We start from the raw sequence: 23,204 nt of genomic DNA on the forward strand, positions 1-23,204 counted from the left end.
TGCGTTCTGACTTCATAAATCCGTCTCTGTCTCAGTGCTTTCCAAACCAAAATAATGTCTCGAGTGAGCAGAGCTTGTGTTTGTCAGCAGTGGCAACCTTCCACCTAACTGCATTCAAAATAAATAAAATAATTAAAATGCATTTGGCCATGTTATTATTTAACAAGACAATGCAGAGAATGCTATAATAATAGCTTTCTCTTTTCATTATGCAGTTGCCCATGAATCTTTGTATCAGCTGTATTATGTCTTACCAGAAAAGATTTTATATTATTCTGTGGATAAAGTTACGGCCTAGTATTTGGCCAAGAATTAATTCCTGCTCCCCAGGGCAATACCTCAATATCCAGTATCCTAATACCTAGCTCCTAGTGGGTACCCTCTTATGGACAAAAAATACTCAGATCTGTCAGTGAACTTACTGCTGTAACATCCCTGCTGTCATCAGGCAGTTCCATATAAAACAAGTTTAAATCAAAATCTTGTACTACTAAGTCAAATGTCTTAGGAAAAAAATGCATGGAAGCCATTCTAAAATAGCCGTCTTTATCAACTATACCTGTCGTCCTGTCCAAAGCAGATAAGAAGCTTGCTTGACAAGACTCCCATTGCAGTACAGCATGGAGACTGGCATTAATGAGATTTTGGTGTTCAATTCTTTGTTGACTAAACTCTAGACTATTATTATTATTATTATTATTATTATTATTATTATTATTATTATTATTATTTGGAGGGTTAATGTTATGGTAATTCATCTGTAGTTTCTCAGATCATTTCTGAACTATACTGGCAGAGTGCCAGTCTTTTGGTATTTTCCAATTTTCTGTATTTCCTGTGTACAAAGAAAATATAACCATATGAAATCTCTGTTGTCTAGCAGGTCACAAATTTTCTGTTGCTACATAGCTTTTCTTTGCCTGGCAAAGTGATATCAAATACTGAGGACTTCCTTACTGCATACAGGAGTTTCACTGTTAAGATGTCAGCATCTTAACAGTGAAAAAACAAGCAAACAGAAATGCTCCATAAATGGCTACCTGTTAGCCACAACAAAATATTTTTTTCTCCTGTATATATAAAATAAATGTTTTGAGAATAGTCTACTCTACTCTTTAGTAAAATTAAATTTGATAAAAATGGCATACACACCTACAGTGATATGTATGAAATGATGTATATCTATAACCATCTTTAATTATATTTTTTTATCTATAATCATTCAATGTGATTCTGAATCAATAATGTCTATGCAACAGCTGTATCTTTCTAGTACAGTGCTGCTCCTCCTCTCTTCCCCCCTACAGCTTCATGAAAGAAATTACAAACATTAACATAAGAAAATCCTCAACTTATCCTACTCTTTAGGTTCCTAGAAGAAGGCTACAGACATATATGTTCAATATCAGATATATACATTACAGATGTGTTTAACACCACCACTGGTTGTTTTCCTTATGTGAAATTTAAATTTTCAATATTTTTAGATCATAAAACAGCCATGTATTTTTATCACTCATGTATTGCAAACATCATGGAGTCCATCATTTCTAAACAAAGGAGTTTGCTTTATGTTAGTGTATAACTTAATGGATTGAGAAGCTGCATATGTGAAACTTTACAATGTCTGAAAGTATTTTGTTCAAAAACCTAGGTATGAGATATTTAAACAGACTGTACTTTCCTTTGATGCTTACTGATTTAATGCAAATCAGAGCACAGTTCTCAGTTCTTTTGTTGTCCAAAAAAAAAAAAAAAAAAAAAAGTCTGGTATTTGTTTCCTTTTTATTTTATTTTATTTTTTTTAACAGGTGATTATCCAGCTCCTCGGGCTGTTCTGACTGGTCATGATCATGAAGTTGTCTGTGTGTCAGTCTGTGCGGAGCTGGGACTTGTCATCAGTGGTGCTAAAGGTCAGAAATACTTTTATGATTTAAGACATAATATTTTTAGAGCCTTTCTTAATGGTACTTTTTGGTCTTCCTTCAAGCAAGATATACTTTAATTTTCCGAAGTCTCTTCTACCAAGATGTTCTGTAATTCTGGGGGAATCTGCAGCTGCTTCTTCTGAGCATTATTACTATCTATCTGGACTTCAAATGCTTAGACACAAATTAAGTTGATTGCTCTTTCCAAGCACCACTACTACTATCCACAGATTTGGAAGAATTATATAATAATTGGTAACTAACTATCTTATTTTGAAGAAAATTCGTGATAGAGACCTGGATTTAGGGTAGGGCCACCTCCAAATTCTCCAACCTGATCTTTAATTAAAAGGCAGTTTGTGTGACTGACTTGAGTCTCCTTGGCAAGGGAAGCAGAGACGATTTCCTTGTTTTGGAATCCATAGACCAGCATTTCACACAGCATATTTTTTTTAGTGGATAGGTTTCCAAATAATCAGGAGTTTACAGGTTTGTTATTACACTACATCCATTAAAATTTTTGAGCCATCTGTTCACATGCTGCTCGTTATTTATTTATAGAATCCAGAGTATCCAATAGTTACTAATATAAATTTTCAAATTACCTTTACAAACCTGCAGCAGTCTTCTCTAGAACTCTGATCATCCATGTAAATAAAGCACTCACATAAATGAGTGTTTTCTTAATCTTTCCTTATTCTATTTCTCACTTGTTCTGCCCAACTTCTTCTTTTCCCTTTAATTCCACATTCACTTTTCTTCCCCCACTTCTCTTTCTCGTTTAGGTTATTTTCTTAATTTGGCAAACTTCATGTCTTTTGCTGTTATTCTTTCTTCTTTGGCTCCCTCTTCTCTAGCGTATAGTTCTTACTGTCCTTTGAGCTGTTATCTCTTCTCCTTTCTTATTTCCCCTTTTTTTTTTTTAACACTAACCTTACCATTCCTTAAAGTTGTCTCCTCCTACTTCATTTCCACTCCACTCCTATATCCTTATCCAGCCATTTACTTTCTCAGTTGACAGTGATATCTATTTTATATTTTATTTATAGAATCATAGAATCATAGAAAAATTTAGGTTGGAAGGACCTTAAAGATAATCTAGTTCCCTGTCATGGGCAGGGACATGTCCCACCAGACCAGCTTGCCTAAAGCCCCATCCAGCCTGGCCTTGAACACCTCCAGGGATTGGGCATCCACAGCTTCTGTGGGTAACCTGTTCCAGGGCCTCACCACCCTCTTTTTTAAAAATTTCTTCCTAATGTCTAATCCAAACCTACACTCTTTTATTTTAAAGCTACTCCCACTTGTTCTATCACTACTCCCCCTGACAAAGAGTTCCTCACCAGCTTTCCTGTAGGCCTTCCTTAGGTACTGGAAGGCTGCTCTAAGGTCTCCCCGGTGCTTTCTCTTCTCCAGGCTGAACAACCCCAATTCTCTCAGACTCTCTTCATAGGAGAGAAGCTCCATAAATCCCTTTGAATGTCCTTGCATTCCTTTTTAGAAAGGTTGCTGCTTCTGAGAGTAAGAAGGACATGATATTTGTCCTGCCCCCTTTTGCTCACAGCTAAGCTCCTAGGTTATCATCTTTTATACTGACTCAGAACTCCCCTTTTATTTTCAAAGCTGAGTATAAAACTTTTAGTAAAGATATTTTTAACAGGAAATGCAAATGGGTCATTAACTTTGATAATGACTTACTACATAGCAGTGGTAGGCGAAGTCAGGACACATAAATAAAATGCATGGTGAATATGAACTGAGTTTCATTTTGCAGCACTGCTATTTCTTTATCTTCTTAGGCAGCCTTATATGATTTTACTGCCAAAGTACCCTTTTCAACTATCTTGTAAATTTCCTCTTATCAAAATAGCTGGATGTGTACTCAGTTATCTTCTGCTTCATTAAGTAACATATTTTAAAGGTAAAGGCTGCAAGGGGACCAAAGATTTTTATGTCAAATCCAGAATGTATTTGTAATGGATCCAAGGAGATGGAGACCTACCCTGTCAGATCCTGTCCCCTGAGTTACTCTTCTCATGTCCCTCCTTTACAAACTCTATCCCATATACATAAAATCCTTTACATATATATAAAAAAGCCTATACATATACATAAAGCCTTTTTTCCCTCCCTGTTGCACCTCCATCACACCTACAGCTCTCCAGACAACCTGCACTGAGGCAGGGAGACCACACAAATGGAACTTCTCTCAGAAAATCCTGTGACTCAGGTCAAAGTTTGCATGTTCTTACCCAATAAAAAGAGTGGTCGCTCAATAGATTCCGTCTTTATCCCAGAATCCTAAATCTGAAGATGCCTTTTAGTGCCTTTTAGTGCCTATGACCAATCAGCTGAGCCAAGGTAGTGGCAGCTTTGTCAGTGCACTTAAACATGAAGTTATTACTTTTTTATTTTTGAAACTCTAACATGGTAATTATTTTAAAAGTAGAGGCATCACTGGCATTTCAGTATTTTCAATGCTATGATAAAATAAATCAATTCCATTGCATTTTTATCCTGAAAACCCAGTCAGACTTGGAGTCTCTCTAAATAAAGCTTGTTGAAAATACAAATAAGAATGTGCACTGGAGAGCTCATAGACAAGTTCACTGATGCTCTGATTTGTTCTACCTGGCCAAACCCAGCTGCAGTGTGATCTTCAGAGAAGTTACAATGGCTTAACATGAGGTGGCTGAGTCTGCCAGTATGAATTTATTTTCAGGGTCATAAACCAATTGTACAAGGAAGAGATCATTATGCTGTCCAGGAGTATCTTGTGATTCATAAAAGAAAATATTTAGTATTTACCATGACTTATTACATTTACCACAGAACAGACTATTTTTCTCAGTAGGATTACAGATCTCATTTTCAAAACAACATTCCCATAGATCTTGAAATGGAGATATCATAGTGTTGCATCTTAAAACATATCTCATAGATCTCATAGCTGTGTTTTTCCTTCATCAGTAATAATAATAGTAATAATAATCAGACATTAAAATCTCATATTAAAATCTCTCTGGAGTAAATGCAGTTATAGCATGGTCTTACAGTCCCAATATCATAGTTACTCTGTTGGCTGTCAGATGACACTCATTGTTAAAGCAATTCAGGACTGAAATCTATGCATGTAATACATTCACTGGGGGAGAGGACCTATAGGAACTGCCATTGACTATAGGAGAAATTTGCAGTGATATGATTACATGCCCTCTGGGAGTTGCTCCTAGTCACTGATAGGGCCCCATCTGTTTAATGTGAATGGGCAGGCTAAGGAGAGTTCATGTTCTTGGAGGAAAACACTAAGAGCAAGGCCTCTGAATGCTTGGAAAAAGGAAAATATATTTTAGAGGTAGATCAATGATAACTACTACCAGTTTAAGGAAATAATGAACACTATTAGGCATTTTTTATCTATTTTTTCATCCGCTAGCTCTTGCATTGTCTTTTCTGTTGTCTATTTTAAATTATTTAGGCTAGAATTGCATCTTCTCATATTTATGCAGGACTAATATAAATGTGTATTATGTGTTGCCTCTGTGCACAGAGTATGTAGTTTGTATAAACAGCAAAAGCATGATATATTATGTTTTCATATGCAGAAGGTCCTTGTCTGGTACACACAATTACTGGAGATTTGCTGAGAGCCCTGGAAGGAACAGAAAACTGCTTGTATCCTCGCTTAATTTCAGTATCCAGTGAAGGTCACTGCATCATCTACTATGAACGAGGACGGTTCAGCAATTTCAGCATTAATGGCAAACTCTTAGCTCAGATGGAGATCAATGATTCAACCAGGGTAAATCTAAATGCAAACAAGTATTTGTTGTGCCTTGCCTTTATTTATTAAAACAAATTGAATTTATCTGCAGTGTATTTTAAAGGAAATCATACATGTTAAGTTGCCACCTCCTAGTTAAGTTATATTCAAACACAAATCCTCTCATCTCCATCTCCAAATGCAAAATTGCACTTGAGCTTTTTCAGATAAATAAGAACAAATTGTTTATGGTCCCACACAATACATGGAACTTTTGTTTGAAATCAAATTTCAGTGGGAAATATACCTTTAAAACAAAATACTCTGGAATTAGTCCATTCTTCATTTATTAGCCAAGACAGGAATTCATGCCTTCAGGGCTCTGCTCTGTCAAGAGCACTTGAAGCAGCATTAGGAATGCAGATTGCTGCTGTGCTTTAGGTGTTAGTGATGGCACTGAGTTTTGTAGGACAGAGAAATGTTATGTCCTCAATTTAAGTCTTGGTGTATACACTCGAAGAGTTTTGTGGTTATATATCATATTTAAAACCACATAGTTTTTTATTTAAAATGTAGTGATCCAAAACTTGTAGGTTTATTGCTTTTATTTGAGAGAAAGAAGAGTGGAAGTCTTTCTCTTCAACTTTAAAGTGAACAGAGGACAAAAAATTCCCATAAGTTGATAATATATTAATGGCATTGATCGTTTTCCATAAAAGCTGACTGCATACATGGGTTTTGTCTTATTCTTCTGAAGGCCATTCTCCTGAGCAGTGATGGGCAGAACCTGGTGACAGGAGGAGACAATGGTGTGGTAGAAGTATGGCAGGCCTGTGACTTCAAGCAGCTCTATATCTACCCTGGCTGTGATGCTGGTATAAGAGCGATGGATCTGTCTCATGATCAGAGGTGAGTTTGTCATTAATATTTGTATGTAAATAGCAAAAAAGAACCACTACCTAGGTCATGATCTGGTTGATTTGTTTTAATCAGCATGATGTCTGATCCTTGAGTCTCACAATGCAGGTGCTTAACTTTAAGGTGAGGTCTTATATCACTAAAGTTAGTAAGCCAGAGAATCAGCTACCAAAAGTACTAGTAAAATTACATTAACTTAAGAGCATGCAAGCAGCCAGACTGGATCAGACTGCAGTAGTACCTATTAATAAATACTTTTTTTTTTTTTTTTTTTAAAAAAAAAAAGATACAAAATTTATGTCTTACTTCTGATTTTCAGCAATGAAATTTTCAGCTTGAGAGCCTCTTGGGGTTTGTACCTAAACTATAACGTGCAGTATTATCAGTGGATCTATCCACCAGAATGGGTACAGTCCTTTCCTTTTGACTTTCTCTGAGCAATGGAGATGCAGGGTACAGACCTAGATATGTACAGTGATTGCTGTGGCACTAGAATGCACAGTGTAAATGTAAATATATGTGACCCCAACACTTGGACTACTATTGTAATGTGATTATTATATAAACCTATATGTTGCATTTATGCAGGACTATGAGTGCATTCACTGTTTACATCAAGCATGAGTCTTGTATTTCTTATTAATATACAAAATGCTGCAAAGAACTCACGGGATGTTAGAAAAATCTTACAACATTCGCTAAAGTTTTTTCTTACACTTTTCAGCATTCCTATCTGTGTATCCATTTTTTAAAGCAATAAAAGCACCTATAAATTAAATATGCACCTAATTTATTCATATCTGAGTAAATAATGAGAAAAAATATTTTTGTCTCAAACAGTTTAATCAAAACTAAATTACTGGAAAAGGCCTATTTGCTTCTGGAGCTTTGCCAGTTTATGCAGTATTTGCCAGTTTTCATACAGTACTGTGCTGTGTTCTAAGATATTTATTTACACTGTGAAAATTTTCTGGTAGCCCATTTTCTCTATCCCTGATTGTAATATTAGGTTGGGAAGCCCCAGCTGTGTGAAGTGCCTTAAGTACCTGCTTAGCTTTGGTCGCTTAATTAAGCAGAGAATGGATTTTGTATGGTGTGATAGAAGTGGAGATAGATATCTAATCCAATTTTAGAATTCAGCTACCAGAATTGGAGTGTTGATGATAACTGGAAAATCACCTCAACCATTGCCACCAGAACATAAATATAGGGGTAAATTTCCATATGAAGCTTTTTAGGAGTACCAGGGTGTGATCAGCTTACAGAAAGCAATGATAATAAGCTCCCATAATAACCAGAGGAGATTTACTCACTACAGACTGTGAAGTCAAAAGGACAACTTAGTACACCTTAGTACATGCTCAGTGACCTGTGGAGAGTAGGTCTCAGGCTATTTTGAGGGTATTGATTAGGGCCCTAATTCGGTAGCCTCCCCATAGCCACTTAGTACTTTCTGTTTGAGATACTTCGGAGGTCTGAGGTACATAAGGGGTGGCATATATGACCTAGTGAAGACCAACCCACACCCTTCCAAGGGAGGCAGCTAGAGACAATGCAAGACAAAGAACATATCAAATGGTCCTGTACTTTTATCTCTGCAAAGGTGAATGGAAGGAGCTGTGTTCATTATGGTTGACCATAATGAGAATACGGGAATTGGTTTCATATATAGGTATTTAAATTTAGTGTCTCTATGGCAAACTGAGCACACCCATGAGTTTAACTTTCATACAGTATTGCAAAAGAGACTTGTTCTTGTCGCTTTTTTACTGTTTATGCAAGCCATGATTAGGTAAAAGAGGATTAACACAAAAATCTTTCCTATCTTTTTCAGAACTCTGATTACTGGCATGGCTTCTGGCAGCATTGTAGCTTTTAATATAGATTTTAACCGGTGGCATTATGAACATCAGAACAGATACTGAAGCAGAATGAAGAACTGAAAGCCCAGGTAAAGCTGAGAGCACAAGTGCTGCAATGAAAGGTGTAGTCTCTGGTGGAAAACCACGTCTGCATTGACCTCCGTTGTACATTCCATTACACCCAGCAATAGCTGTACATTGTAGTCAGCAACCATTTTACTTTGTGTGTTTTTTCACAACTGAACACCAGCTGCTGAAAAGCAAGCTTGTATCATGTAAATTATATGAATTAGGAGATGTTTTGGTAATTATTTCATATATCTTTGTTTATTGAGAAAAGGTAGTAGGATGCGCCACAAGAGACTTTTGCAAATTCTGAGGAACCTTGTGTCCAGTTGTTTCAATGTTTAGGCTATGAACCTAACATGCATCCCATTTCCAGCCTCTTTTCAAGCTGAGATTAAAAAAAAAAAAAAAATACGTTTGATACTTTGTACATCAGATGCACATCTTAACTTTAAAGGGATACTTTTGTAAAAGTAAAACCTTGTATAAAGAACAAAACTGTTTCTTAATTTTATTGTGGAGTTACAACTTGCATGTACTTTAAACCTGATGTCTTGAAGGAACAGGTGCATTCACACAAATCAAACTGGAAATCTGCCTAAGGGTACAGCTTGTGTTAAAGGGTTGAATTTGGGTGCAAACAGTAATTTTGACATTTTCACCAACACATGTTTTTCACTTTTTGAATCTAACTTTACCCCTTTTAAGTGGAGTTCTGCTCATAAAGCATTTGGATAAAAAGCCATCATTTGCCATATTTATACTTTATACAATAGAAATTAAATTCCTCCCTTTAAAATTCAAAGACTAGATAGAAAGGGAGCAAAGAGTGTAAGTTCAGTTTAATGCTTTGTAATGCTTAATTATTCCCAATACAGACAAAGTGCTATACTTCTGGATTATTAGCATTTGGCATACAAACCATTGGGCCAGAGAGCCTCGAATAATTTTTTTCCCTTATTTTTCCTCTGAGCAGCTTGGTTTATTCAACAGCCTTAGCTTCATTGTGGAGGTGACTGAAGTTATTCTTTTGGGTTCTTCTGAAAATCTCACCTGAAGCCACTCAGACTAAGGCACTTCATGTTTTACAATACTGTAATGATAATTATCGGAATAATTTTCTGCACATTGTACTGATCAAATTACACACCCAGGGGTATATACACTTTAATTCATGTTTCTTCTTTGTATATTTGGTGACTGTATTGTCATAGATGTACATATTGTGTCGGTAGGGCTATGAGGCATGTAACAGGAATGTAATTTTCTCAGAATTTACACTCATTTGCAGTCATTTATTTAAAAAGATAATGGATTCTTTGTATTGGCACTTTGCACCAGAAACATATCATTATTTATTGATGTGATTACTTATTTGTTCTCCACCTTGTATTAGTAAGTTTAGCACTGAATTTCCCTCTTCATTGTTGTTTGTATTTATAAGATTCGGAAATCATGGGGATCAGTGTAATGATTAAGTTATTCATCACCAGTCTGTAAGCAATATCTTGAGTTCGTAGCTTAGAATTGGGAGACTATTGAACATCTGGAAGACAAGTTCATTTCATCTTGAGATCATGGTGAAATATTTTGGATATATAAATTCCTTAAGCTATTGTAACCATGTTTTATTGCAAAGATGTAAAATATGCCAGATGTGTGTGAGTTGGAAATCAAAAAGAAAAATAAAATATGCAAAGAATTCAGTGATAGTTTTTCATTTCAATGAATTTTTCATCAAATAGTTCACATTATCATTAGGAGCAAGCAATTATTTTAAGAAATCCTCTCTTACAGACAATGTATATGCCAAAAATTATGTATGCTGGGTGGTTGTATTTCCTGGGGTGTCAAGAAATAAAAGAGAGGTTACAGAGTGTGTTTTGCAACTCATTTGATTGCCAGTACATGAAGAGAAACTACTGAAGATACTTTGATCAGCAGAAGAATCCTTGTGAACAGGCAACAAACTTTTATAATACACCTCACAGAAAGCAAAAATCTGTTGATAGCCATTTTGGGTATCTCTCAATATCTGATAAGACAGAACTAATTTCTTCTTGTTTTAGGCATTGAAAATTAGGTATCTACACTCCTGCACAGCAGAACAAAACAGGTGGGACAAATCACCTTCTTAAAATGCTGAGGTCCCTACAAAGTTATAGTAAGTAACTGTAGATAGATAGCTATATAATGTCAAATCATAGAATTATTAAGGTTGGAAGAGACCATCGAGATCATCCAGTCCAACCATAACCCTACTACTAATATCACTCCACTAAACCATGTCCCTAAGCACCAGGTTCAACCTTTCCTTAAACACCCCCAGGGACAGTGACTCCATCACCTTCCTGGGCAACCCGTTCCAATGCCTGACTGATCTTTCTGAGAAGAAATGTCTCCTAATTTCCAACCTGAACCTCCCCTGGCCCAACTTGAGGCCATTCCCTCTAGTCCTATCACTGGTTACCTCTGAGAAGGGGCCAACCCCCAGCTCCCCACACCTTCCTTTCAGGTAGTTGCAGAGAGCAATAAGGTCTCCCCTGAGCCTCCTCTTCTCCAGACTAGACAACCCCAGTGCCCTCAGCTTCTCCTCTTGTGTTCCAGGCCCTTCACCAGCTTTGTGGCCTTTCTCTGGACATGATCCAGGGCCTTGATGTCCTTCTTGTATTGAGGAGCCCAAAGCTGAACATAGCACTCAAGGTGCAGCCTCACCAATTATGAGTACAGGGGACAATTACCTCCCCCTCCTGCTGGCTACACTATTCCTGACACAAGCCAGGATGCCGTTGGCCTTCTTGGCCACCTGGGCACACTGTCAGCTCATGTTCAGGCGAGCATCGATGAACACCCCCAGATCTTTTCCTCTGCACATCTTTCAAGCCGCTCTCCCCCAAGCCTGTAGCATTTCATGGTGGTGGTGTGGCCAAAGTGCAGGATCCGGCACTTAGTCATGTTGAACTCCATCCCATTGGCCTCTGCCCATTGACCAACCCTGTCCTGTGCCCTCTGCAGGGCAGCACAAGAAGCAAATCAGTCATTGACTCTGTGTGAGCACTGCTCTGCAATAACTATAAACACTGGTGTGTTATCAGCATTATTCTCATCCTAAATCCAAACCACAGCACATACCAGCCCCTATGAAGGAAATTAACTCTATTCCAGCTAAAACCAGAACTCGAGGCCCCTTAATGCAGGCTCAAGGTCCCTATTATGTGCAGATCTCCAATTTATGTCGCAAGACTTTTCCAAAGTTATCAACTGTCCCATCTCATTCACATAGTAAAGCTAGAGTGACTCATCTTTTTCCTGTATAGAAATGGGAGTTACTGATTCCAGGGAGTCTCTGAGAGACTCTGTGGAACATGAAGCAGCTCTGATGAAAATGGCAAAATGGGGCCAATCTTTCAGCTAATGCAGACACATTATTAAACATACAGTTGTGCAACTAAAATATATCTGCACTGTAAATAACGTACAATTATTGGCTGTGCTTCTGCCAGTCTGTTGTAGGCTAAGAATGGGACTATAAGCCAGTGTTGTACCAGGAGCATGATACAGCAGCTGTAAGGCTTTTTCCTTGTCCAGATTTTACCACTGTTGAGGAGGGTACTGTTTTCTCTACATGAGCAATGATAAAAGAAAGGCTGCTTAATTTTACCCCAAGGAAAGACTACTTAGGCTCAATTTACTGGAAGAGCTTCAGATAAATAATGATTATGTTGATAGAGAATCTCACAGGCTGTGCTTGTAAAGCTAAAAACACTGCCTGGGAACAACTGATGTGGTGAATGCTTGTTATAATATAGTGTATCAACCCTGCTGACAAGCAAGCAGGGTGTTTGAAGCAAGCCTCGTGCTGCCAGGGATAAAAGCATTTGGAGCAGACACAGGGAGCGAAGGGCTGACTTCTGATAACAGCAAGAGAACCACCTCCTGATACAAGACATCTAGTACCTATAAATATTTTATTTGGAGATGTCTAGCAGGAGCTTATGCTCATATTTTGCAGCGGTTTAATTGTGGACTCTTTTTTTTTTTTTTTTTTTTCGTCCTGTTACTTACAAACACTAAAAATAAGCACATTAAAAGAGAATGTTTTATTTAAATAAGGAAAAAAGGATTGTAAATTTATTACATCTACGCAGTACAGTACAGTTTATAGATTTTCTATCCCTCATGATTAGTTTTTCAACAACCACAGTTAAGTTTCAAGATCTGCAACTGACAAGAAAACAAGTCTGGAGATAGCTTTCTTGTAAACTTTATAAGCTGTGGTCATATAATTAGTTTACAGAGGGATTTACTTAGATGAAAATCTGCCAGACAGCTGACTTGGTATCTGGATCTCTCTGTGATGACATCAGGCCTAACCAGCACAGCGGCTCTGCATCGTTAGCCAGAAGTACATCCTCTCTCTGTTCCACCCCACTAGCTCAAATAAGGACTTAGATAACTAACACGGGTACCTATGCATAAAATTCAGAGCCTGGAGTAAATTTTTGTTGTTGTTGTTCGTTAAAAGCCTGGCATAAGGGCTCTGTGTGTCTTAAGAATGCCACAATACCAAGATATCTTCAGCCTATGGTTCCTAACATGAAGGAGAGAATAAGCCTTTATATACAAAACTAGACAGGAAAGAAAATCTTCTCTGGTGCCAGAAGACTACAAACAGCTAAAAGCTAGCAGCACCATTGGATTTGACTTTAAAGTTTCATGTCTGTTTATGCTTTGAAGAGATTCAGTCCTGGCAGAATGCTGCAATGAACAAGCCCTTTGGCAAACCTAATCCTGGTGTCATATTTGTGCAAATTTAAGCCATTAAGAATGATGCACATAGTCTCCCTCACTGCATAGCAGAACTAGCAATTCCTGGAAAAGGCAGCGGAACAATTGAAAGTGGTCTTTCAATCCAGCTGTACAGCTATGCGTATAAATCCAGTGCCCATGGCTGTTCAGATACATTACTTTGTGCAGAGCTAACAGGAAATAAAATAGTGACTGGTAGCCAGTGTCCCTGCATGCACATCTTTTCAATTAATAGCACTAATACAAAAAGAACCTGTTTCAGCAAAAAGACACTGTTTCAGGAGGAAGACAGCAGGACTCCAGGCAGGGGCCAGGGGTTTGGAGGAAAGTCAGAGAGGGAGGGATAGCTTTCCTCTTCAGTCACAAAATACCAGGGTTGTTTCTCCCAAAGAGGCTGGCCTGGACAGATTGTCCCCAGCTTCTCTCTTGCAATGTCCATTCCTGCTTCTTTTCCTCCAGTAACTCTTCTGTCCCCCTTTATGGAACTTGCCATGAAGATACCTTGTCTGTAGATTGGGTTTTCTGTCTCCTGCAACCATGGAAGAACCTCACTGGTACCTATCACACTCCCTCATTATCCCTAACTTCCAGGGAGAAGCAGACTCAGCATAAAGTACACTTGTGAGGCTCCAGAAAGCTCATACAAATCTATTTTCCAAGTTCCTTGCTGTCCCAGTGTGAGTTGCAGGTAGTAAAAACCTGAAATGAAAAGGGATTCACTATACCTCCTATTTTTCAACTGCCTGTTCAAGCAGAACCAAAGGTCATGTGGGAGCATTATTCTCCTAGCAAATAACACAGGTCAGGGCCCTTCTCTGACCTGAAGGCAAGTGGCATGACATAGGCTTTAGACATGCCACCAGACTCCCTGGGAGCAGCCTTTAACCCATCCTACCCCATGCACACTGCAGGGTGTTGTTTAGAGAGTGATAGGTTAAATGCATGTCAGTTACACCATGCAGATAAGTACCATGCAGTACCCAAACCTACAACTCTCATTGATCAAGTTGTTAGCACAGTTGTTACTAAAATTTTCCCTCGGGCTCCAAGCTCATCAGCTTATCAGCCATACCACACATTGTGACAGGTGGGATTTGGGGATCAGTAACTTCTTGGGATGCAGACCACTGTGTACACCAGGTTGGACTCCTTAACAGGTTTGGCACAAACCTTTATTCTAGTCATACCTTCTTCATCAATATTTGAATTTCCCTCAACAATATTCTTTGTTCCTACTTATTTCGGACACCAGAAGCATCTGCATTTACCTATAGTTGAACTGGCACCTCGTGTTCTAGCATCTAGGCAGAGGCCTTGAAAGTACGGAAGACAGCTTTGCTGCTGCTCTACATCTCATCACCTTTGTGATTCTTTGGAGAATCCCTGTCATGACTCCTACCTGTGTGGCAGTCAGCCCCTCAGACAAGCGAGTTTTTACCAGCACTTGCCATGACCATTGAATGTCTGATACAAACTGATTTCCCTTTTGTATTTCTCTGTAGGAATCCCTGTCAAAGCATCTGCTCAGGCAGGAGTTTATCAGACTTGGTAAGCAGATATGATCCCAGCTATACTCAGGAGGAAGTGGATCAGAAAGTAAAACAGATGTATTCAGGATGAGAGCAAACTTGTTTGGATTTTGAGGCTTGGAGCTGTGAACAGCCATAATCCTTTTGATTCGATACAAACATTATTTCATATCTCTTAACTTGAAAGACATTAACTTCCATGACTTGCTCAGATCACTACCATGAGAGGACTGATAACACACATCCAACCATAAACACATTAATAAGTGGTGTTTCCTTCATTTTTATTTTTATTTTTTTTATTATTATTATTATTTTTTGCAATCTAATAGCTCCAAAGGTTTTTGTTTGTTTGTTTTGGAGGGTGGGGATGGAGGGTGTTGTCGTTTTTCTTGTTGCTTTGATTTGGCTTGGCTTTGGTGTTTTTTGTTGTTTTTGCTGGTTGTTGTTGTTTGTTTGTTTGTTTTTTTGGTCTTGTTTTGAAAGATTTTTGGCCTATTGCTACCCCTTTCAGGAAAAAGATAAGAATACAAGTTGTTGATTAGGTCATAGGGACATATCTCTAGGCATACTATCAAGAGTAATAAACATCAATCCAATTTTTTTATGTCTGGAGTTTTAAATCCCAGCTGAATCCTTCCCACCTGGCATTCATAAGTGCTATAGTAGGTGTCTGGCTAGCAGGCTTATCTCCTACAAGATAACTTCTTACCACTGAGAGACTTACAAAGTTAGGGCACAAGCCTCTGCGAGGCCCTGCCTAGCAGTGCTAAGTCACACTGAGAGGGTATGCATGTGGTTCTGAGTGCGTGCAAGGCTGAACATGGATCCTGTGCAGGAGCTGGCTACAGATAGTGTACTCACGTACACATCATTCCATTCAGGCTGAGATTAGCATCACAAGGGGTGCTGATCTTTCTCCTTTGATGGATGATCTGGCCAATACACTAGTCAGGAATACCTTCTGATTTCCATGTCAGTCTGATTTCCACGTCTGTCAGATGTGATGAGGCAACACATACACCACTACAGAGCCCAAGGGTTATGTTTTCCTGCAAAGTGCAATCCGTTAATTGAAGGAAGGGTGAAAGTACAGGTTACAAATGTACATAAGGACAAAAACTTGAAAGAAAGGAAAAAAAAAAAGTTTGCTTGTCTTCATTCCTCAAGATGATCTGCCTACAGAGACTTTTCAATCTAATGCTTAATCCCTCTCTCCCAAATCCCTCCCTGTTTTCAGGATTTCTGTGATCCCCTTTGTCACCCACCATGTGTGTGCCTTACGGAAGGAAGAAGCCTCTGCACCTTCCAGGTGCACTCACAGCACATGAGTGCCTTCATACGTGTGTGCAGGGCAGCTCAATTTTAGATCAGCCTTTTTGATACTTAGGGAACTTACCAGAAAACAAACAAACAAACAAACAAACAAAAACACATAAAAGAAAGAAACCATTACATCATAATGTTAGGTTGTACCAAGGAAGAAAAAGGGAACAGTGGATATTTAAGTCTGGGGATATGACAGGACTTGGTTGTAGGTAGAAACTGGAAATCCAAGCCCAAGTTCATTTTTCATAAGATGAAAACACAGAAAGAATATGGGGTTTCCACTAACCATCCTTGAATAGACTAGGGATGTGCATAGGAACCTTTCCAGTTTCATTAAGATACCAGAAGAAATAGTTACATTTTGGATGCTGGAAATGTATCCATTTTTAGATACTATGATATGAATATGATCGTAATTTCTTGATCAAAATATTCTGCAATATTTTTCATAGGCCTTTCACAAAAAAAAAATAAAAATAAATATTCCTTTCAGCACATTTGTAAGCTCATCAAAAGCATGTCAAGTCTGCCTATTTTCACAAATTATTGTGAATAGAAAATAAGCTCAGTATTTTCATTCATTTGTAAATTCCTTATTTATTATATTCTATTATTTTATTATAGTTCATTTTTCCTTTTAATATATTGGCAAAGCTTTTTGCATTTTCATCTGTTCTCTATCCCATTTCCTCCTTCTCCCTCCACCTTTCCCCCAAACAAACAAACAAACAAACAAATCAATCAATAATCAAAAATCAATCAATAATACAAAAGACACCTCATCCAGACCTTCTAAAGTCTTGGAGGTAAGTTACAGAAAATGTATCGGGGCATCTTATGTTAGCAGAACTTTTTACGTCAAGCATATAGAAATTATGACATGGCCTTTGATAGAGTTCTCTGATCTCCACATTGGAGAGACATGGGATTGAAGGGTGAACCATTCAGTGGATAAGGAATTGGCTCAAAGGCTGCACCCAGAGGGTTGTGGTCAGTGGCTCTATGTCCAGGTGGAGGCTGGTAACAAGCGATGTCCCTCAAGAGTCTCTCTTGGAATCAGTACTGTTTATAATATCTTTATCAAAAACATAAACAATGGGATCAAGTGCATCCTCAGTGAGTTTAAAGATGACACCAAGCTGAATGGTGCAGATGATACAACAGAAGGAAGGGATGTCACCCAAAGAGACTGGGACAATCTGGAGAAATGGGCCCACATGAACCTAATGAAGTTCAAGTCCAAGTACAAGGTGCTGCTTCTAGGCCTGAGCAATCCAAGACATGAGTCAGGAGAACTCACTGATAGCAGCCCTGCAGAGAAGGACATGGGGGTTCTGGAGGACAAAAATCTGATATGAGCCAGCAGTGTGTGCTTGCAGCCCAGAAGGCTGACCGTATCCTGGGCTGTATCAACAGGGGAGTGGCCAGCAGGTGGAGGGAGGGGATTTTGCTCCTCTGCTCTGCCCTTGTGAGGCCCCACCTGGAGTGCTGCATCCAGGTCTGGGGCCCCCACCACAAGAATGATGTGGAGCTGTTAGAATGAGTCCAGAGGTGGTCTACAGAGTAGATTAGAGGGCTGTAGCACCTCTCCTATGAATAAAGACTGGGAAAGGTGGGGCTGTTCAGGGTTCAGGGTTGGAACTAGACGATCTTGAAGGTCTTTTCCAACCCAAGCCAGTCTGTGATTCTATGATTAAGTAGCCTCTATTATTTAATTTGAGATTTTCACTGAAAGACTGGTCACTACGTGTAGTGTCCACACCAATATGCTTTCTTCATATTTGTTGGCTTTCTGGGTTTCTAGCTCACAATGCTGGCTCGAGTCCAATTTTTCATCCACCTGTACCCCAAGTCCTTCTCCCCAGGGCTACTCTCAATCTATTCATCTCCCAGTCTGTAAATATGAGGAAGGGATTACTTGTAGAGCAAAAAGCTTTTTGATTAAACTAAAATCAAGAGTATCCAAATATTGGAGGACGGGAGACAGAAATTTTATATCATATAGTCTGGGAGAGCAGAAAACATTGATGAACATATGAGAAGGACTGATTTCAGGTTTGTGTTACAAACATGCTCAGCGTCTGGGCCAACATGAGGAACTCCCCCCCCTTCCTCCTGACTCACTCTCAGACTCTGCCTCGGACTGAAGCATCTTCCAAGGGGCCAGCAAGGGCAGTGCTGCAGGGCCAAATGCTCTGTGACACCTGCACTGCCCTGGGCCGCGGATTAGGCTGGCGGTGATAGGGGCGTAATCCCTGTGCAGCAGCGGGGCTGGGCGGATGGCGCTGCCCAGGCTTATTATGCGATTATGTTGATGAGGCGTGAGAGGCACCAGCTGGTCCCCACCAAGGTGCAGCACCAGCATGAAGATTTGGAGCCTGAGCACCCAAGCTAAATCAAAGTATTTTATTGACAGCCTCTGCTCCTTCATTTCCATCTGGTTGTTAATCCCATAGCTGTTTCAAGCCAACATCATGAGAGAATAGAAGAAAGGGAGCTTCAAACCCCACCCTGAGGGAGCCATGTGCCCACTCACGGTAGGAAGAGCACAGCTATTTTGAGCATATAACACAGAAATTTCCTATGAAAAAGCAGGTTCTGTGTGCATTGCACACTTCTGGGGCTGCCAGGGCAGGCATGGAACAACACTTAGAGTACACCTAGTTCTTCATTTGGAACTGGCCTGCTTTCTTGTTGGACTATAGCACTATGCACTTCCCAGTGCAGGCCTGGGGAAGGCATCTGGCCTTTCAGCCATGCATGACAATAAATAATACAAAGCAGTTTTTATGGGTTTAAGGGCTAGCTGGGTCCTATAATAAGGGACTTATTTGAACATATTTAGGGGTCGACCAGAAAATAAATGACTGGAGAAAGAACAATGAATTTATATAAGGCACTCTCCTAAATGCTCCAGCAAGTAAATGTGCAGCAACTTTTTTGAGAGTTGACTTGTTACTCCAAAGTTGAAGGTACCTTCCAGTTTAATGAATGTACTAAGTGCAAGCAGTGTTATGTACTAGCTGGAGATCTGTATATGTGCTGGGAGTGTCCAGATTAAAACAAGATTGTCAGCAGTTACTAATAAGCAAATGGATACAATCCCCATGCATTCCGAAGAAAAACTGCTTGTTTTCACTCTGGTATTGGTGTAAATGTCTTTTTAAGTTTTCAGGGAACAGACCTTATATAAAAGGTAGAGTTTGAAATACATCTAATACAATCTGTTAAATAATGAAATAAACACGATGTGGCAATAAATGTGGTAAACATTATCTTCTGTAAAAAGTGGATCTTTTCTAAGCATGAAAAAATATTTTTCAATGTAAAATAATATTTTTATATGTAAAGCCACTTCGGAGTAGACTCCATGAACCTAACAGTGATTTCATAGAAATATCCACCCCTTGGGTACAGACAACAGGTAAATAAGGATTCGATTGACAGCAGCAGAAATAGAGAGTTCATTAGAACCAATATTTTTTTTACATATGCCCATTTTTATGCTGTCTAGAATTCTTTTATCTAAAATTCTTCTACCTCGTAGGTTTAATTCTGTATGTGTAAACTCCAACTAAACGTGTAAAGTATGTCAAACCTGGGTTCCTTGCTTTTCTTTATTTCCCAGCAGGGTTCTAGCAAATCCAATAGCCGATTTTAGCTCAAAACCACGTTTTCAGGAAAGCAATTTTTAATCTCAAGTTCTTTTTAAATTTTACCTTTCTTTCTATTTACGTATTTTTGTGCAATCTTATTTATATATTATATAATGCAGCAAGAAACAAAGAAGTTATGGTATACGGTATTATTATTACTGGTTAAAATAGTTATTACTGGAGAGATTATAACTAATTGTATCTATGAGGCATAACCCAAACTTTGAAAACAAATGTAAAAACCACTAAAACATTGTTATATTTGAAAAAAGAAAAAAAGTCTATACATGGCAACCCACATATAATACCTAAACTACTTCAGATCACCTCTGTTTTTAATAATCACACAGCTACAGCTGCTGAGGTGCATCTAGTATAAAACTTGTTATGATATATCTGTTTAAATGGTACAATCATATGACATCTTTTTGAGGCAAGATCACCCAAATGTTATAAAATTACATAGTCTATCTAGCATCATGATTGGCAGTTGCCTGGAGAAAAACCTATGCAATCTTACTTGTCATATCATGGAAGTGCAGGTGAGATCAAATACTGCAAAATTTGCATGCACCTTTTTGTACAGTTTTTTTAATTAATATTTGATGGTGATTTATCAACACGCTAGTCAGGCAGCAGGCAGATATATTACAAAGTTCTGTTTTCCAAAATGGGTTACGCTAACAGGAAGGACCTGGGCTGAACACCACTAGTTCATAACAGACAGAAAAAAAAGAAAAAAAAAAAAAAAGAAAAGAAAAAAAAAAGGGGGGGGAGGGGGGAAGATTGGTACTATCTATCAAAGTTTTGAACTTTTTAAAAGAAACCCCATTTTCCTACAAAGGAACAACTCACACCCTGGAACAGCTTTCCAATGTTTTGCTAAAAGCACTATATCATTCTCTTTTCAAAGAAGTGGAACCCAGCTGCCCAGCAGAAATCATACAAAACATTGTTGTTCAACATGTTGTTCCCTGAAGTAGGGATATCTGGATAAAAGAAATAGGGAGCAACACCATCATCGTCTGAGTAACACGAGTGCCCCCGGCTTCTTAACAAGGAAAGCTATGCTGCTGACAAGCACCCTATTAGCTCTGTCTTTCAAAGCCTTATCTAGGGAGACTGCTGTGAAATCAGGGAAGAAAATAGGAATACAGCTGTCATAACACCCTGAGTGAATCACCTGAGTGAACTCTCTATCTTCAGAAACCAGCCACTGTAACCGTGAAGCAGAGTTGGAAAGCCCACCTTCGCACCAGTTCCAGCTGATAAGTAGCAAGTGACACTTGGTATTGTTAGGCTAAATGCTTCTCAGAAAGTCCATGCCAGAATTAAGGAAAGACTAGATGTGTTTCTTGATTTTGCTAACAAGTTTGCTTTTCCTTATCTATCCAGTCCACTAACAATCAATGTGTAATGGAGAATGCAGAGGCTAAAGGAACTCAAGACACTTATTGCACAAGACACTTATGCTCAGTGATATTTACAATTGAAAACTACATTTGTCTACAAGTTTATCGTAAGAAATTTTTTTTTGAAATTATAGAGTTGTTTCAAACATATCAAAAATTATAACATGTCTCGTCAAAAAAAAAAAAAAAAAAAAAAAAAAAAAAAAAGACTGACAGGTATTTAGGTACAGAAGGAATACATTTTTACGTTTTGAATTGACTTTACCTCTTCTAAATCTTCTAAATCTGGGTCAAAGTGATACACTCGCTTACAGGTCTGGTTACATGCAGAGAAACACACTTCTTGGCAACATTTATTTGTATATCACACTTGACTCTTAATTTATCATAGTTTTCTCTCTTTCTTCCATGGAAGAACAGAGATAGGCTGTAGTCTGAAATTGTTACAAAAGCTTGGTGTGACCCCTGAATTAAAACATTTTATTTATTAACATTTAAAGGGCAACATTCTGTAAAAACATTTCCTGAAAACCTGAGACTCAAAGTTTACTAATGCTAATCTAGTGTGTCCCCAAATAAACTGATTCCCACTGAGGCTAGTCACCATAAGGAGCCTGTACTTTTGTGTCATTTAGGTATTTATCAACATCCAGATGGGTTTCAAGTCCAGTGGGCGGACAGAAATGCCTAGCACAGAAATGCACTCGCTAAACCCAGGATTTATTTCACCCAGCACTTCAGCTGTCTAAGATCAGATATCCAAATATGTACCAGTCACTCCAGGATACCTGTTCTTTGTCGGTAGAAACATATAAACATACAAACATATATATGGCATTTGTAGAGAGCAAGTAATTTGAACTATTTAGGTATTTGTCTTAGGTTATCTAAGATACCTAATGAAAGAAAACAATGAAAGAGAAATAAGTAATACCTACTTATTCCTCTCTACTGGGAACAGACACTGGGGTGATTGGCTCAGATTTAAAAACCTCACATCTACACAAAACTGGCTGTGGTTAAGGCATTTCAAACCAGTGCTGAGCCCTCTTTGCCATTTGGTCTAGTCCCCTGTTCTCCCTCCCCACCACACTGCAATGGCTTCTTCTCCCATCTGCCAGGAAAATGGGTCAGGAGGCAGATCAGGATCAGAGAGATACCTTCTTCCCCTGTATGTTCCCCACTGACTTCATTTTTGGCTGGATCAGTTTTCTGGATGAATTAAAGCTTAGTTGCACTGTCTGACCACCACCCTATCCCACCCCACCCCCTTTGCACCATGTTGTAGGTATTCCTGGAAAAAAGTAGTGGTAGGTAATGTGTAGAGAGGTGAGAGATGGAAGAGAGGAGGAAGACAAAGGACCCGAGGCAGGTGATGAGCTATAAAACCTGACATGCTGTGCTGAGAACAGGTCACCCCTGGCAATCTGAGGGCAGGCTGTGTACAACAAAATAGGTCAGAAAAACATCTACTATAAGTCAGCCAAGTGCAAGGAGAGGGGCTTTTCTGGCTGGATCATTATAGCAGTAGTTTGAGCATGGTTTTCTTTCTCCACTGTTTCTTTCCAAGCACCTGCAACCGTGATTTCTGTTAGTATGTTGTAAATGAGTAAATGGATTTGCATTTTATTGCCTCCTGATTTGAATTAAGTGTGAGTTCATGTTACCTACTTGCAACAAGGAATCCCTCACGCAGCATACAGGAAATCTAAACTACAATTTGGTGGCTAGAGGAATAAGTGCCAAAATGCACCAAAACCCTGCTTGAAGTTAACAAAAGAAAAGCAAGGCACAGTCCCATAAAAGATGCAAAATCAGGGGATCAGGTGAGGAAATGTCTTCCAGATACTACTAACAGCCTCAAAAAAATCCCAGGTGTTTAGCAGTGTTTGAGGAGCGTGCTTAGACCCAGAGATATGTCCGTAGACTGTG

General features: G+C 38.7%; 1 protein-coding gene across 7 annotated transcripts in view; it reads left to right on the plus strand.

Annotated features, from left to right (window-relative positions):
- NBEA (neurobeachin) overlaps window positions 1-10,361 on the plus strand; it is a gene marked incomplete at its 5' end in the record, with an annotated part of 512,607 nt that extends 502,246 nt beyond the window's left edge. For all 7 annotated transcript variants that reach the window (XM_082765401.1, XM_082765407.1, XM_082765402.1 and 4 more), the window contains 4 exons: window positions 1,812-1,913; window positions 5,534-5,730; window positions 6,449-6,600; window positions 8,444-10,361. In XM_082765401.1, coding sequence (XP_082621527.1) covers window positions 1,812-1,913; window positions 5,534-5,730; window positions 6,449-6,600; window positions 8,444-8,534 — 542 coding nt within the window. In that variant the 3' untranslated portion in view covers window positions 8,535-10,361. The remainder of the gene's footprint in view (window positions 1-1,811; window positions 1,914-5,533; window positions 5,731-6,448; window positions 6,601-8,443) is intronic.
- Between the last annotated feature and the right edge of the window lie 12,843 nt (window positions 10,362-23,204).

The sequence above is a fragment of the Aythya marila genome (genome assembly GCF_965140915.1).
Source record: "Aythya marila genome assembly, chromosome: 1".
NCBI classification, from domain to species: Eukaryota; Metazoa; Chordata; class Aves; order Anseriformes; family Anatidae; genus Aythya; species Aythya marila.